The sequence below is a fragment of the Sander vitreus genome, chromosome 6, assembly GCF_031162955.1.
Source record: "Sander vitreus isolate 19-12246 chromosome 6, sanVit1, whole genome shotgun sequence".
Taxonomy (NCBI): domain Eukaryota; kingdom Metazoa; phylum Chordata; class Actinopteri; order Perciformes; family Percidae; genus Sander; species Sander vitreus.
The window spans coordinates 5,898,280-5,916,780 of NC_135860.1; the positions used below are offsets into that span (position 1 = coordinate 5,898,280).

The 18,501-nt window shown below is 42.3% G+C and overlaps 1 protein-coding gene across 11 annotated transcripts in view; it reads left to right on the forward strand.

Annotated features, from left to right (window-relative positions):
* Window positions 1–4,622: 4,622 nt before the first annotated feature.
* satb1b (SATB homeobox 1b) overlaps window positions 4,623–18,501 on the forward strand; it is a 61,181-nt gene continuing 47,302 nt past the window's right edge. For 9 of the 11 annotated variants that reach the window (XM_078252202.1, XM_078252206.1, XM_078252205.1 and 6 more), the window contains exons 1-2: window positions 4,623–4,786; window positions 18,228–18,466. In XM_078252202.1, the coding sequence (XP_078108328.1) occupies window positions 18,253–18,466 (214 nt within the window). In that variant the 5' untranslated portion in view covers window positions 4,623–4,786; window positions 18,228–18,252. Of the gene's footprint in view, window positions 4,787–7,320; window positions 7,531–15,802; window positions 16,934–18,227; window positions 18,467–18,501 lie in introns of those variants that run through there. The other 2 variants (XM_078252204.1, XM_078252203.1) reach the window with 2 other exon arrangements.

Below are 18,501 nucleotides of genomic sequence, written 5' to 3' on the forward strand. Positions count from 1 at the left end.
CTAATTCCGCCGGATGTCTTTCATTTTGGCCGGATGTCCGTTACCTTCCACTTTCTTTGTGTTGTAATTTAAAACTCCGGTCGACTAATGAGGACTATGGTTAACTGCTCCTCAGATCTCTGCAGGGTAAATCCAGACAGCTAGCTAGACTATCTGTCCAATCGGAGTTTTCTGTTGCACGACTAAAACAACCTTTGAACGTACACATGTTCCACCAAAACAAGTTCCTTCTGGAGGCTATTTTGCTGAGGCGCCGTTGCTCTGTCCGGCGCTTAGCGTTGCCCAAGATGATTGTGATTGGTTTAAAGAAATGCCAATAAACCAGAGCACATTTTTACTGTGTGGACTCGCCAGAGCCTCCTACGCAGCGCGGCGTAGGAAGGTCTGGCAATGCGATACCATGGGTGGTCTAACTCAGTGGTTCCCAATCTTTTTCATGTGAAGGACCCCTAAACTGACACAAATTAGGACCCCCATTTGTCCATCCAAAGGTCCAACCATCTGATAGGATTTTTGCTTTTAAGATGTTTTATTACAAAAAGTGTATGAAACCCATGACCATAATAGTCAAACATTCGGTCATTGTGTTACTTATGGATGGAATTATAGATGGATTCCCCTTTTTGCTGGGGACACCCTCAAACACACCCTGGGGATCCCCGGACCCCACTTTGGTAACCACTGGTCTAATTAACAGGAAACTATAGGAAGAGGCATCAAACTGCAGCCTTCACAGTTTGATTGACAGGTGATCTCTGATGAGTGTGTTTCAGAAACACTTCAGTATGCCTGAAGAGTGAAACCAGCAACTTTCCACTCACAGAGTCCTCTAACATCTGGGCAGCTGCCACCCATGTTCAGCTGATGCTCTCCACATGCAGTAATGTACTAAGTGACATTAAGCTGCCACAGCTGATGGGAGAGTTGAGAGTTCACACCCGACAGTAATTACACTTGTGGGCTGTTTTCTTTCGCCCAGCTGACTGACATCCCATTAACAGCTGAAGGCGTGTGCGCTTTGGAGGTGCCGCTGTGGGTCAGCTTTTATTGTTCTGATTGGCTCTCATCTCCACTGTCCTCCTTGGCAGCACGCAAATGAGGATAAATAGTATTTCATTTGAGAGGTGGAGTACCTCTGTTTCAAAACTCAAAGAGGGGCTGAGTAGAAAAGCGAGGAGGAAAAGACACAGAAATCCACACTTCAATTTAAATTTCTGCTGAGATCGGGGGGGGTAGTAGACAAGTGTTAGTCTCCTCAGGAATCCTTGTTAATCTTTAAAAGGTGAGCAATTATAAAAGAGCTACTGAAGACTAACCACAAAACCAGAACAAAAAATAAAAAGTGGCTGAGCATTCCACATTTAGACGAGACGTCTGTCTTTTAGCTCTTGGGCATCTTTCTGAGACAAATTACTTTCAGTAGTCAATAGCCTGTAATTAAAATATACCCACTTGATGGAGAGGCAACAGTGTCTCTCTATTTAGTTATGGGTTGGAAAGATTAATTCTGGGGTGTATAACCCTTGTAATTTTCCAAGTGCTGTTTATTGTTTTCGGGGGAAAAGTGTAGACGATTGAAATGTCTCAGCTCAAGGTCTTCTTTGATTTGTTTACACTTCACACACACACACACACACACACTTGGTTCTCTTTTTTTGTGCTTTACACATGCCCTTTTTATGATTCGGCAACATAGATGCACATTATCAATTTGCATTAACATTTTGGAACGTGTCCACAGCTCCCACACGTCGCTGCCTCATTAATAATCTTCTCTGTGTTTGAATGCAGAGGCCAGGGTTTGCTGCTTTTTTTTTTTTTAATCTAGAGAATCCTAAATATTGTCAAAAGCAGTCCAATGTCAACTCTCTCACTCTACCCTCCTCAAGACGAGACTCACCGGTCCCCCTTGTGGTCAAAGTGACAACTGCAGTACATGTGGGCTTCGGAGGCAGCAACATGAATTGTTGGATAAAACACAGGCTGCATTGAAATCACCAGCTGTTGTCCGTAATGATGAAAACATCCCTAACTTAGCATGAATTTATAATTATGCAAAAAGGGAAATTTGAATCTCTTTACTGGAACTTTTCAATTCCCATTCAATCTCCCAGGAGAGAGCTGGTGAGTGAATCACATGCAGAGATTGTGTGTGTGTGTGTGTGTGTGTGTGTGTGTGTGTGTGTGTGTGTGTGTGTGTGTGTGTGTGTGTGTGTGTGTGTGTGTGTGTGTGGGTGTGATTTTTTTTTTCTCTCACTCTTTTTTATTTAAATCCAGATCTCAGATGCTTCATAATGAAACTTTTGTGGAGTCCCAAAACCACAACAAATGAACTTTTCTGAGAAGTATCTGTATGGATCAGCTTACGATAAAGGCCCCAGTCCCTCTGTGTCTTCTCTGATCAATAAACTTGCAGACAATCAGAATTATTTTAACGATTTTTCGGACCAAAACCTTTTTCTTCCGCTCTCACCTTGTCTTCTCTCGTGTTTGCTTCTTTTAGCTCCTATTCACCTCGCTAATTCTACTTTCAATGGGATGTGTAAATGAAGTGTACATGTAAATGTATCAATGTGTTATTTATGCTAAACCCGGTAAGAGAAGCACATTCACATTGTAAGTAAACAGCTGCATTACCTGTGGGCTCCTGCACACCTGCTAGTGCAGAGCAGTTAGCCTGCGTGCAGATGCAAACTGTCAATCATTTTCACATACACACAGACACACACACTCATACATGCACACACACAAACAAAAGCACATGCACAAAAAAATTGTATAAATATGTGCAAGGGTGCACACAAATCCAAAACACACACACACACACACACACACACACACACACACACACAACACAAAAAAATGTGTATTCAAACCACAATATGTGACACACACACACACACACACACACACACACACACACACACACACACACACACATGATCTACACAGACATGATAAAATCTACCAGAATGAGTGAAGGAGAAATGTTTATTCACGCATGGAGCATTTTTAATGGAAACATTAATATATAACATATAGAGGTATAATCACCATGGAGAGACGTTTCTTACTCTCCATTCATTCACTGTAATATGTTCTTTATTAAGACTAATTTAATTTACCACTCTCAGGAACTTGAGGTATTTCTTGTCTAATTTCAGACTTTGGTAAGAAAAAAGGGCGACTTATATTCTACACTTTACACACACAGCAGTCAATACAGCAACAGCTGACAATCAGTGAGAAAAGCACTAATGCATTTAGACACTGTGAGGGCGAAAAAGAAGCTTTTTTTCCTCTCCGTTATCTGTCACTGTCCTCTGTGCCTCGGCTGATTCTGCTTTAGGCTGTGTTCTTAAAGATGTCCAAGAAAAGAAAAATCTAATTATTCTGCTCTCTACGTAATTTTATTTATTTATTTTAACAAATTTGCATTCCTTCAGCCATATTTTTTTATTTTTATTTTTTTATTTTTTTTTGATAGGCCCGCGGTAGGAGTCTTAAATGTGTGATGGAGAGGCTAAGAGTGTGTGTGTCATGGCCGGAGTTAAACTAATAGTTTTCACAGAAAAAAAGAAAGCAACAGCTGGCATTGATAAAAAAAAAATTAAAAAAAAAAGTAAGTCTGCTTCAATAATGATGCATTGAAAATGTTCACTGCCGAAAAGTCACAATAATAATTATTTCCCACTAAAAAAGCCTTGTTTAAATTGGAGAAAATAATTGGAAAAATTGCTTTCGGCAAACACAGACTGCAATATTAGCCTTTCTCTCAACAAGGCAAGGCAAGGCAAGTTTATTTTCAACAAGCATCAAACTTAATTATTCTTGAAAACTTGTTTTTGTATGTTTGTATTTTTTTTTGCACAGTTCGGCTTTCAAACAAATCGACTCATATTTAATAAACAGCTATTTTATGTCTGTAAGATCATCTGATGTAATGTAAAGCCTACCCGACTTCACCGGGCTGTATGCATGGGTTTACATTCCGCTCAGGTGTGCGGGGAGGAAAGCTGGCAGGTTGCCTTCCGCTGTTAAAACAACAGGCTTCCACTCCATACGGAACAAAACGCACGCTGCTGCGCGCAATCCACTGTTAAGCAGACTTCTTCTCCTTCTTCTTGACATGCAAACATGTGGCGTGTAAATATGAAAATGAATGAATGTGATCTCTCTCTCTCTCTCTCTCTCTCTCTCTCTCTCTCTCTCTCTCTCTCTCTCTCTCTCTCTCTCTCTGTGTGTGTGTGTGTGTGTGTCTCTCTGTGTGTCCCCGTAGAGCAGTGCGTCGGAGAGGAGCGGCTGTAAAAACCAAAGTGGGGCAATGAGACAAGCTGCGCCACAGCTGGCAAATCATCGATTTGAGCATCAGAAAACGGGGAGGGGCGGTTCGTTTACCTGCCGCCCCCTCTCAAAGCAGCCCTCCTCGTGCACATGCCGCTACTCTCCTCTTCTCTACTTCACCTCCGCTGCCCGCAGCGCACGGTCGCTCACAGTCTCTGCGCTCCATCCGCGTGCAGCCAGTGCGCTCCCCAACTTCAACCTCCGCCGGTGCGCTTTCTGCAAGACGACTCCCCCCTCCTCCTCTTCCTCCTCCTCCTCCTCCTCCTCCTTCATTAGGACTTTTGACTTTAAAAAAAACAAAAAAAAACAACAACAGTTTTTCCTCCCACAGAGCAGTTGCCTATTTTTTTTTTTTTTTTGGATCTCTCGTCGTGGAGCAGTAACAAGAGGTTCCTCAACTTTTGATGGAAAACAAGAGGTCGGGCGACTGCTGACTTTAAAGGTACGGTCCCGCAGTGTGCGCTGTCTGTCTGTTCTCAGTGATCTGTCTCTGCTGTCAGGCTTTCACGTGCGTCTTTACTAGTGTCTCTGCATATGTTTTGAAATCACATTTATTCTGATTGCACGACTCATAAAAAAAAAATAAGGTGCATCTCCTTTGGAATTAGAAGAATAAATGACTCGGTTCTAAATGAATTAAAAGCTATTTCAAAGACCCCTCTTCCAAATCACTTTAAACCCACACAGAGCAAAAGTGCCTGCTAGAATTGTATATTTCATAAAGAAGGGAGAGAAAAAAAAAAAGATAGAATATCAATGGCATGCTTAGTGGTAAATATAAACGCACGCATTTAGAACTTTTTTTTTTTTTTTTTGCACAAACAGGCCTGTGTCATTTCTGCACGAATAAGCAAAGCACTCGTGATATTCGCGGGGTTAAGTACATCCATCTCCTCTAATTCATTTAACAACTTCTTCAGCGCGCGCAGCACAGGGACAAGAAGTGATGCTGCTGTCATCGCTGCTCCTGACTTGATGCTTTTAGGAACCACGGATCTTTTATGGTGACTAAAGTCTAAAGCCCCCCCCCCTCAGATTATGAATCTTAAAGAAACATTTTTTTGTACATCTTGTTTGTCAGGACTTGCTTTTCTAATTTACTTTCTTCTTTTTGACTCATTATAACGAAGTGCTGCTGACATGTCCATTAGAAATGCTAAAGCTATTGCAGTCCAACTGCCCATCTACTTTTACTACTTTTTTATTAGGGCCATTAGAGCCGCTTCATTTATTCTCTCCATATACTTACTATTTAATAACGTGTCAACTTGCTTCAACACTTTTATTGCTGTGGCATGAAGCACTGCCTGAGCCCAACGAAGTAAAAAAAATCAACTAAAAAACTAAAGGTGTAACAGACTTACAGGGAAACAAAGAGTTCATGGATGTATTGCTTTCTTTCTGCAAGGCTTAGTGTGAGGCAGTCAGATAGATGTGATGATACAGAGAATGCTGTTTGGTCTGCCTTGTGGCTTTTGTCACAGTGCTGATAAAGTAATTTCAGGTACAACCAGACCTGCATGTGTGTGTGTGTGTGTGTGTGTGTGTGTGTGTGTGTGTGTGTGTGTGTGTGTGTGTGTGTGTGTGTTTGCGCGCACGTGCACTCGCATGTGTTTGAGAGATATATGGACAGAGAGAGCAGTTATGAGAAGATGTATTGCCATCTTAAAACTGCGTCGGCACTGATGTGCTGTGGTTTACAGGTTTTCTAAAGGTTTCACTCTCTGCTCCTTTAGAAAATAGCTGACATTTCACACACCGGCATGGCCAGTGGCTTTCACTCATTTATACATAGATATCAGCATAAGCACACTCACCTGAAATAGACTTTTCAGAGTTTGTATTGTAGGTATAATCTGTCATGACGATTATATTTGCTCATTTAGCCACGATGCTCTGTGAAAATAATCATGACGTGCAGAGAAAATCACAATAGCATCTGGTCTGCATCTGGCGTAGAAGTTTGTATTAATGCCAGAAATAATCCTCGGCCTCCAGTGTCACTCAGCCTCCTGTGTTGTTTATTATCTTGCTGCTGTTGTCGGGGTTGTGTGCTTTGCTCGCTCACATGCGATCACGAGGTCAAGCATGGCACCTCTGCATGGAAAAAAAAAAAAAACAGTTTATGGCACAGCACCGGTGTGCTTTTTTTTCTATCCTTTAATGGTTGCAAGATGCTGTGGTTTATCTGGTCAGTGTCTTTGACAGCAGTGACACACAGCCTTTTTCCTGTCTCAGGCTGCCATATATCACTTCTTGTAAAAAGTCCTCAGACAAGACGAAAGCCTCAAAGGCAACTTGTGAACAAAAAAAAAAACTTCTCGGTTTTACTCTGAGTCTTCATTAGAAACACCTATTTGTTTTTTATCAGCTTGTGGTTGTTAAAAGTGGCACAAACAAATACCCGATTACAGATCCACAGTGGCGTGTCAGTCTGTTTGGCTATGTTCTAACATAAACTTGTTTGGCAGGAATGATAAGAATCAAGAGTGTGAGGATGGCGACAGCGCTGTGTATACGACTGCCAGGTCACACACATCCAGCAGTAAAGCCTAAACATCTGTCGCAGCTTATTAGCGTGTAATTAATTCCTTTGACTGTTTTCTGTCGTGTTCACAGTTCTTACAATAACCCTTCTGTGATTTACAATTAGGAAGACATCTCGGAAAACACCAAAGTGTTTCCACCTTTCTTCTTCTAACTTGCAGGTTTAACCATGTTACACTCAGATCACCCCCCCCCCCCCCCCCCCCAGAGCTTAGTTTTGTTTTCATTACAACTAATCGAAACTAGTGCACGCTGCATTTACTGTACTATAGTATCGTACTAGCAGGAAATCAGCTTGTAAGGTGCACAAACTCTTTCCTTTTTTTCTCCTTTTAAATCCCAGGGACACATTTGCATCACAGTCCTTTAACTGTCACTTTAGGGTGTCAGGTTGCCGGTGTGTAAACTGTAGGACAGGAGGGACGGCGACTTCTGTGTATCACCAGTTAAACCTTGTATCCCGATAGACCGGATTAGTTAAGTACGACACAGCGGTTGTGTGTGTGTCGGCGAGCGAGTCAGTCTCAGGTTAACAGACGCGGAAGAGCGGGTTGTCAGATGAGAGCGAGAGTAGATGACAAAGTTTGCCCTGTGACCCTGAGAGACCAATTAAGTCTGCACATTGGAGAGAGAGCACAGGTGATTTCTTTTCTTTGTTTTTTGATTTTTTCGTCTGCTCTGAAACCATATTAACAACAGCATCACCACTTTGATTTCAAATGGAATTGCGCTCTGAATCATCGGTTTTATTGCTTACAGCAAAGTAAAAAAAAATATCCAGGGAAAGTGTTGTCGCCGCTCTAAAAGAAAAGAAAACCTCTGTATGTTTGCAACGCCGTCTTAGATTTGTGTTGGCGTTGTGTTTTGAATTCCCGCAGCAGAAGATGCCGATTATTAAAACCTCTACTGTTGAGCATTTGCTGGGAGTTTAGAGCATGGGCTGTGCCTCACTTTGCTGAGACTGATATCTCGGCTAAAACCATTAATCACCTTTCTTTACCACCTCGATAATTATCTCTGTAGCAAAATAACAGCTCAGCAAACAGTGAAATTATACCTGTGGTAGGGAGCAGAGTAAATACCTGTTTAGCTGCCAGCAAAATGTATTTATTAGACTGTCGCCAGTAAATAAGAGGCCTGTCTCGTTTTTTAATGTGTGGCTCTTTGGGGATTCCACCCGTCCACACACAACCCATCCCTCCTCTGTATGAAATAGCTCTGTTATGATTGCTAATACAAGAGAAAGATAACAATGATTCCCAGCTTCTTCTTATTTTAAATGACAAGTTACAACTAGTTTGGAAAAAAAAGGCTGCTGTGTTAATAGGGACTGCTGCATTCCAGGGCTAAAAAAATGTAAGAAAGCCTCCCCCCCCCTGACAGTTACAGACATACCACCCTGGGTGAATGCTTAGTGTGTGATTCGGGAGTTACAGCTCATTTTGTCATTATGTGGAAAGTTCTTTATAAAGATGAGGAGGGGAGGGAGTAAGGGGGTTATGTTGTCCCAGCATGTTTGACTGCATTTATTCTGGCGCATGCTTTGAATACTGTTGATCCAGATTCCTTGGCTTAGTGATAAAAGCGCCACATTGTTTTTTGGGTCCTGACAATCAGCCCCGTTCGTCGAATGGGTTGGCGTGTCCTCCCCGGCGGAGGTAGAAAACCCCAAAGTCCGTCACGTCAGTTTTGTCACGCTTTTACAAAATGACATCCCTCCTATGTTAGATATGTTTGTTTGTTTTTTTTTTTTTTTTTTTTTAAGCTTTGCTTCATGCTACCATGGCAAATATAATTTAAGCAAGCATGTACATCTAAGTTTTCACGATTCAAATCACATTATTACAGGTCTTATCGTATGTTTGGTTTTTTTGTTCTTGAGAGGGGGGGGGGGGAAACCTCATTGTCTTTTATTCCGATGCTTGTCTTTATCCAATCTGTGTAGGTTTTTCTGAATCCTTTGTTCAGAGCAACAACAAAAAAAGAGCGATTTAGAGGAAAGCGCATCCCGCTAAGATCAGGTTGTTAATACCCACCCACATACTCCAATGAAAAAATTTCAACAGATACTGTATTCTCTGTCTTTGTCTCACACACACACACACACACACTTGCCTTCTCAACTGTTTCGTTCGTCAGAGGATGGATGATGCATCCTTTGACAAGGGCTTAAATATGCAAAGAAAAATATGTAGATAAAGAACCACATCCTTGTCTGCACCTCTTATTCAATACTTCTGCCTAAGCCTCGATATTAAGAGCCGTTTTCCCCACACGCTCACATCCCATCACTCCTTTCATCTCAGCGTATGGCGCCACTTCTCCCACACCGAGGCGAGTAACACCATCCCATCACCTGCCTCCATTTCTTTTGACACTCCCGAGAACTCCCCACAAGGCCGGGGTACTGTGCCCTTCAACGCATCCCCCCCCACACACACACACTTCAGGAAAAACCGCAGCAGGGGGATGTAGCAACCTTTCTCACTCCTTCAGTCTGTACTCTCTCAGTGCCACAAATCCATCTTCAGTATCTCTTTCCCTCTCTTACACACACAAACACCTCTGTATTTCTAACTCTTGTTAGGTAGTTTTTTTTGTTTTTTTTGTTGCAATCCACGAGGCAGAAATTAGAAAAATTATCCGGTGTTATCATCATGTGATGACCGGAGTCCAGCGAGCAGTGACAGAAAAGTCATTATTTATTTAAAAAAAACAGCCTTGCCTTTGTTGCCCGTTGAATGTTCTATGACTGATTGGTTTTTTAATTTGATAAAGAGAGCGAGAGAAGGAGGGGGGTGATAAACAAGGTGGTGAAAGGGTCATCTCAGTGAGGGATGCAGTTTTGAATCTTTAATACAGATTCCTGTGAGGAAGACCTGAACTGACCTGGCTTGAGGGTAATTATGGCCGATGTCTGAGCTGATGACCCCGAAGCCGACTGTAAGGTCAGGGTTCAGGCTACGGTTCTGGACCCAGACGCCTTGTTTGGCACAGCGTCGAATCACGCTCGTCGACACTGAGCGGATGTACTGTACATGTCTGCGTGGCATGCATCTGCGTGGGAGTTGCATTGCATGTAGCGCACACCACACACACACCGTAAGGGTGGGCGAGCTGAGAGTTACGATGTGAAAAACAAAGGGGTGTGAGCAGAGCGGTGGTTGTCTTTCTTAAATCACCGGAGGGAAGAAAAAAAAAACACCCTGACGCGGGGACCCTTTGAGGCCAACGGTCGTTAGGCCTTCCTGTCAGCAGACCTGAGGTGGAGACCACTCGCTCCGCTTCTATTTCTGTCGACTTTATGTGATTATGAAAACAATTAAGCACTTAGGAGTCGACTCTCAGTTCATTACATCCCCCTTGTTCTTTCTTTCTGTCTTTTCTCCCTCCTCCCACACCGAAGCGCGGACATATGAGAAATGCAGAACTCACACTTATTTCACTAGTAATTGAAAGCCACACTAGCTGTATGAGAGGCTAATGGAAAAAAACAAAGCTAATTTGGTTTGGAGGAATATGTTCATTATGGAATATTCAGTCTATCTGTGCGTACCTAGTAACAACTGATTAAGCAATTTTTCATGGTCCTTAGATGTGTTATGAGGGAACATTTATAAACCGCCTCAACCCTGAACTCTGTATAGAAGTGGCTGGGTTTTTGTGCAACAGTTGTGCAGGAAGATCTGCCATTTTCAAGTGTCACTCGCAAACAATACAATTGTCTTTCTGAGAAGACAATGAGGGAGGTGAGACAGTAGTGGACAAAGTGCTGACGCATTATGCTTAAATCGCTTTTTTTTTGCGTGTGTAGAAAACACAGTATGTTGTTTTAGCAGCACGTGTGTCGGTTTAGTCTGGAGTCTGCAATGCATTTGGAAACTCATTGATTGATGTCATTTTTTTTACTGCGGCATCTACTGTACACCCCCCTCGTTTTCCTTTTTTTTTTTTCAATCTACATGTCTTCTGTCTCACTGAGGTCTATCCGTGCACCCACACTGATGCAGGCGTGTTTTGACACGTTCCCAGACAGATTATTAAATCCTTTGCAGCCTCTAATAATACTATTATGTTTATGTGTGTGTTTTTATTGTGGGAGACACTTGCAGAAAGAGCTCAGAGTCAAACCAGTGACAGTGCCTACCCCCATGCTGTTTGTGTTTGCTCAGACTGGATGCGCAGACTAATTTGTGTTAGTAATCCAAATAATCGTTTTAATGCCCATTAGAAGCATCACAAGTGGCGAGCATGAAGACATCACAACACCTACGTGCAGTAAGTGATGGCGCCGGCTTTGCCTGACACAGTAAAATAAAGACGCTTCTCGATGTTGAGCCAACAATGATACATTTTCTCATTCAATTTCTCCCTTTTTGTGTTGATTATTGCACTTATTTATTGAAGAAATAGACATAATATTGAATTCCTATGGGACATAAACATGTGGTTGAAAAAAGCAGCAGGCCAGATGTAATAGTTATGGTAAGTGTGTTATGGTGAAAACATACAGGAGCTGTGGTAATACGCACAGTGAAGGTGAAATGCATCTGTGGTGTAATGCTATGACTCCTGACATTTAAATATGAGGTGTCTTTTTATTGCAATCTAGCATCAAGTCTGTCATGTTTCTCATGTCATTTGTCATGTTTTCTGTACAAATGTGGCCAATGGGCACACATTCTTGCCTGAATAATTACGTACTGTATCTCCCCAACACAAAGCCGCACAGGCTTGTAAAAACCCACCTTCAACAGAGCTAAATCTGTATTCAGCACATGATTATAACAGCACGCGAGTAGTATTTTTAAACAGGCTTTCTGTGTTTCAAAACCCATTTTTCCCCTCTTTTCTGTGTGATACAAAACGGTATATGTTAATTGATAATCAGCAGTGTTGATTCAGTGGTGCATTCAGTGCAAATCTGTGCCCTTCTGGATGTCAGAGGGTTTTCACAGCCACGTCTGTGCCAACCTAGCTGGCAGTGCCGGCACCTGTTGGCAGTGCCAAGGCCTGGCAGGGGTTATCGATGCTCTCTGATGGTGCCCGACAATCACAGTGGAAATGACTGCGGCTGCTTGCGTCATGCCAGATAGAAAAGAGCATTTGCCGACAATGGCTTGCTTTCTCCGTCGCTCCTATATTTTTTCCGAACGCTAGCTAACTGCGGCCAAGGAAAAAAAAACAAAAGAGAGAAACAGGAGCTGCATGGAACATCATGTAAAACGTGGAAAACATGTCAACATGCAGAATGCTGTGCAGCGATGCCGTGAAGGTCTAGGGGATGCAAAGTGATCTGATGATGAAAAGGTTTGGGTGTGTGTGTGTGTGTGTGTGTGTGTGTGTGTGTGGGGGGGGTGTTCATTGGTGCCACTGGGATATGTTACGACACATCCCAGTGGCACCAACAGTAGGCACAGTCTAAAATGCTGCACATCCTTTTTCAGAGACAAAATATTACCAGATATTCATTATTTCTAAATAAACATCCTCTTTAATGTACCTATTATGCAGCAAAGAGCTCAAGAGAGGCAGTAACTTCAATGTGATTCATTTGTGAATTTTACTTTCATGTCTTCAGTGACTTTGTGGAAATCTTTGTCACATTTTTCAGAAGCTGGATATTATCTCATGTTGGAATGAATTTCTGAAAATATAGTAATTACTCCGCAGTTTGTGTCCTTTATTCAGACACATAGCAGTGCCATTTAACCATACTGCACACCGCAGGCAGCTGTGTTTAGTACACAGTGTTGGCAGCTCACTGAAACGCCGAGAATGGTTAAGATAACAATTGATCAGTGAATCTGTGCAACAGCCTTTGCTTTTGAATTCAAACATGCCAGGATCTTATAGCAGCAGTTTCAACAACTCTTTCATTTCCTGTTAAAAAAACCACAGACGTGGGACCCTTTTAAAATGCAGCCGCCCCCTCAAAACTTACACCTCATGCTAACTAGGTGTCAATATTGCAAGACATTGTTGCATCTCAGGTATAAAAGGTGAGTTTCACATTGTATCTTTCCGTTAAAAGCTTCTCTGCTGGCCTTCTGCTGTGAATATCTAATGCTGCCTTTTTGGACACAAATGTATTTTGAAATGAGCAAACTTTTGACCCCACATGGGTGGGTGGAACAATGATTTGGTCTCACTACTACAGGGGATGAATAAAAAGTGTAACTGTACTGTTTCTAGGAAGTGATACAGCACACCATCACTTCTTCCGTTCCAGTTTCAGCCTTCTTTAAAGGACTCCAGTATGTTTTCCCCTAAAACTGAGGTGTAAACACCTTCCGTAAATCTGCATGATTTTCTTTCACAGTTGTTCCGTAGAGTTTCTTCAACTCTGGCCGTTACCTGACGGTGGTTACTGTCAAGCTAAGATGAGGAGCTTGCGTCTGCGGTGTTGCATTGTTTATGTAACGACAGCTTTGTGTGTGAGACGATGTACCGCCACTGTATTTTATGCTCTCACGCAGAGGGAGTTTATGAGTCGTGCAAAGATTTATTAGCAAGCACGTTGTGTTATGTAGCATTTCACATGCACCTGACCTCCACGGTCGGCTCACCACCTCTGGCTTTGTCGTCGTGATAGGTGTAAACACTTCCTGCTTTCTGTTGGTTTCCTGTTTTTGTTATTACACAACCTGGACAGACTGCTCATAGACAGCTCATATTTGTTTGATGTGGATATTGGCCATATGTGTCGGATTCACATCGCCCCACCTACAGTAAACCTTTGTTGCCAAAAACACAAGCTTAATGTTCAATCTGTGGCACAATGGGGATGAATTAATGAATACTTCTTTGGTGGTGCATTTCATTGCTATAATCCTATATACTATATATATATATATGATATCTTTTTAACTATTTTCAAATGTGTGAAAAAAATTAATCTGGCTCTTCATTGGACGTAAAGACACCTACACCTACCTACACCTCACACTAGCAGACAGCAATGGTGCATTTAACGTCACCTGTGTGTGTGTGTGTGTGTGTGTGTGTGTGTGTGTGTGTCCACCAGATATTAGGCTTTTGCTCGTAAAGTCAGAGTTATTATTAGGCCACCTTAAGTTTAGGTACAAAACCATATCAGGATTTTATTGACAATATCAACAGAGATTATCTTGTCTGATATTTTTTTGCAGTTTGCTCAAGGGCAACAAAGCCCGCCAGCAGGGAAAGGTTTATGAAATAATTACAATATAATGAAAATAGCTCACACATCGACTTGAGAAAAGCTTCCAGGTTGCTGTTGTTTGCAGAGAATGTGTCGCTCTCCAGCCTCTCCTCCTTCCTTTCCTTTCTTACCTCGTTTCGGTTCTTCCTCCACTTTGACAGTTCAGGGTTTTGTTGACAATAGCAACAGAGATTAGCTTGTTTAATATTTTGGTATAATCCAGTTTGACATAATACAGTATGCCTTGCTATGGAAGTAAAGTGTGTGAGATAATAGCAGAATGATAACAAAAGCTCAATGTTGAGATATGAAATGTCTGCCATCTTTACATTTTATGGAACATACTGTAGCTGTAGGGTTATGACATCCCACCAACATTGACCTATTCAAATATTTGTAGCAAACAGAGGTTAAAAAAAAAATCTAACATCAACACTATGCTAGCAAACTGACCTAAAGTATGACATTAAGGGGAAAAAAACACCCTAATATTAGAATATATGTATTTTTCTATATTTGCAATGCAATAACTAAATATTAGACCTAGTAGTCCTTGCAACTTGATGCACCAGGGATGTAGCTTCCCACCTTTAGTGTGAAAAAGAATAGAGCCTTCCCAATTTTAAGGCTTATAAATATTTATAAGTGTAAATGATTGCCATGATGTGGTCTTTTAAGAGTTCAAAACATAAATGAATACCTATTTTTATGTATAACAATTCCATTTTTGTATTACAGTATACAACTATAATGACAATATACTTTGCCATTTGAATAAAAGATATTACCCATTCTTAGGCTTAATGATTTGTAATCTCTGATATTAATATATAGCATATATAATAAGAAGTAAGTCTAAAACAAACTTTTGTTAGTTTGAAGAAGAAAGAGGCTTGAGACATACCTATATTTTGATAGTACGCCTACATGCAAAAAAAAAAAAAAAATCCCTTTTTTATTTTAAACAAACTGATTTGTTTTTTCTGGTTTTGATGTTAGAGGGACCAATAAAAGATTATCTGTGAATGGTACATGCATGTGTGGGTTCTCTTTAGTTTACTGTGACGTTTGTCTATCTCAGAACTGACTGGAGGTCAAATAGTACACTTTACCTTTTGTTATTTTAGACCTCGATGTCAAATATTTTGTAAAATAAAAACTATTGAGCAAAAGTCAATAAAAAACAATTCAATATTTAAGTTATCTAGTGTGTGTGTGTGTGTGTGTGTGTGTGTGTGTGTGTGTGTGTGTGTGTGTGTGTGTGTGTGTGTGTGAGCATCTGTGTGTTACCCGGTAATAAATGCAGGACCGCCTCACTCTAATCAACCTGATTAAAAATTCCTGCGCGCACAGCCGGAAATCGCACCCCCGTTCCTCCTCCTGTGTGTGCGTCTTCTTATGTGTGTGTGTGTGTGTGTGTGTGTGTGCGTGCGCGTGTGTGCGTGCGTGTGCATGCACGTGTGTTTGTGTGTGACTCCTGTCCACTTTCTCCACTTTTATGTATCTCTGCCAGGACTTTTCGGCCTGAGATGCGGAAGAATCATCTGGTTTTTTTTTTTTTTATATTATTTTATTAGAAGGGGATTATTTCTTCCCCTGACACTCTCCACCCCACACACTCACACATAGATCCCCCTCCTATCTTCTATTTTTTTTCCCAGCTTTTTTTTTTTTTTTTACCCATTCTACCACGCCATTTGAAATGAGGAGGAGAAAGGGAAAGCACAAGCAGCGGCAGCACCAGCAGCGAGGAGAGGAGAGGGGGAGTGATGAGTCAATACAACTAATAATTTAATGGGGACAGAGAGGGAGAGACGGAGTGAGAGGGGGAGAGACTGAGGGAGATAGAAAGAAAGAGGAGCTCCGTCCGGACGCCAATCCCCAACCAACAGGACACCTCCTACTATTACTATCGCAGGCAGCTCTCTTGTGCATCCACAGTAAGCCTTATTTATGCTCGACATCGGAAAGTAATCCGCACTTTTTGACCCCCCTCTCCTTGTTTTATTTTGCGAACCTGTTTCGACTGTCCGCATATCGTCTCCACATCGCCTCCAACGCGATAGCAAGACCACACTGTCGGTTATTATTCTCTCTCTCTCAGTCAGCCCGATAGTCAAATCTAGCTAAACCGATGTTGAGCTATTTTTGTGTACGTTAGTCCCTCTCTTCGTGAACATACACAACAAGGGTTTATTGGGTCTCGGCGGCGGTTATCATCATTACAACAGTGTCCGAGGTGCTTTGGTTTCTACTGGCGGCTGCTAACTGTACTGTACGGCTGCCTGCCTGCCGATGTAGCGATTTGGATGTTGTGGTGCGAACTAAAGCAGAAGTCGCCTTCACTTGTAACCGATGGACGCGGTTAACCGCTCACTTTGTGCTAAATGTCGCCGGTTCTAACGTTTTTGGTTTCCGTTTTTTTCTTCCAGTTGGACGGAATAAGCTAACGGACACCACACACGCATAGACACACACACACGCACACACACACACACACATAACCGCTTACCAATGTTCGCCTATCACAGTCCATCTCGACCTCGTCGTCTCTCGCACAGACCCGGGTTGTTGTTTTTTCCTACCGCCTGTCAATCATCCGCGAAGAAGAGCAGGAGAAAGCGTCTTTTTAAACACTGATTTTTTTTTTTTTAAAACCGTTTGCTGTAATGCACACGTAGAGAGAGAGAGAGAGAGAGAGAGAGAGAGAGAGAGAGAGAGAGAGAGAGAGGTAACAAGACCGGGAAGCAGGAGTTGTTTTGGGTGTCTTTTTTTCTTTTCTACCCTGGCCAAACTTGAAGAAGACGTGTTTTCCAGGCGGTGTTATATGCTCCTCAGTGCTGAAGTGCTGCGTTTCAGGTTGGTTTGGAAGATTTTTCACTCAACTTGTCCTCCTCCCTTTACTCCCCCTTTAGGGGGTCTAATGTGTCCATTTAAACTATTGCTCCTGTTTTGTGTGTGTTTTAAGGTCATTTAAAAATCCTGACCTGGATCCGGACTGTATCCGGGTCTGGAATTCTTTTGGCCCCTTATTTGTGGGGAATTAGTTGCCTCATTGCATGTTATGAATGAGGGAGTTCATGATCTTTTGCGTGGGGGTGGATGATTTAGCTATTTTCACTCTTTGACAACAGCATTCCAGTTCTTGTTCATCAGCACAGTGCTCAACCTGCATGCAGAATCACCCTCAAATTACTTCTCCATTGCAGTTTTACACATCTTATATTGATTGATCAAATCTTCTCCAGGGAGTTTATAATGTTGAAATAATGTGTGAATTATCAGTTTCAGCCTTAATCAATAGCTTTGTGTCTGTGCACTACAGCACCTACTGTATGTGGTTAAAGCTGCCACAGAGGCTCCATCTTTCCTTCCTCTCTATATCTTACTTATCTTTTCTTTAACTTCTAATGATTGTGCTTATGAGTCAACAACTAACTGTTTTCAAGTTTCCAAAAGCTGCCTTTTTCCCGCATCCCAAAGTTGTAAACGTATTGCTTTCCATGAAAACCGCTTTGTGCTTGCAAAATCCAAAAATAAAGTTCACACCTGTAAAGTCATGTAACTGATTATTTGTGTGTGTGTGTGTGTGTGTGTGTGCGTGTGTGCGTGTGTGTCTGTCACAGAAAAATGACGTTGTGGCCTTTCGCCTCCCTTCCCATCCGAGCTGCGTCATGAATGTGAAGCCACACAAAGTGACTCAGAAACGGAATTACGTTAGTTTCCCCTCTCTGCGTGCACCGCAGTAGATCCTTGTTCCTTGAACTGCACTGTATTCATTCAAGTGGAATCTCCCAGCAAATTAATGTGTTTGCACTAAAACTGGGGCTTGTTTGCCCCCTCTCGCATGGGAGTCTCTAGTGGGACACCCATACATAATACATGTGTTGAAAAATGGGAACATTACAGCAACACGCAAAACGTCACTCTGGCCCGAGCCGTCATAACTGAAGCGAATTGACAGTTATTGCCATAATGGGTCTGTTCTCAGAGGTTTCAATAACTTGAAGCACTTTTTTGCTGTATAAAAATCCCGTCTTCACATCAACGCAAAAGATTTTGTGTTCATTGCTCCCCTCGTATCACATTTCAGTGCTTATGCCACACACGTATCGCCGCTGACAGCTGAATCATACTGTGCGTCTCTCTCCAGGTGATAGTGAGCAGAGGTGCTGAGAATGATGGACCATCTCAGCGAGGCGTGTATGGGCAAGGAGAACTCTGACCTTGTCAACAGCATGGCAGAGGCCAAGGCCCCGCCGGCCAAGCTGCCCCGGCTGGAGCAGAACGGCAGCCCCCTAGGCCGGGCCAGGCTGGGCAGCACCGGGGCCAAACTAGCCGGGGTCCCGTACAAACCCACCGGCCACCTGCTGAAGACCTGTCACAAGAGAGGTAAGAGGGACAGTGTGTGTGTGTGTGTGTGTGTG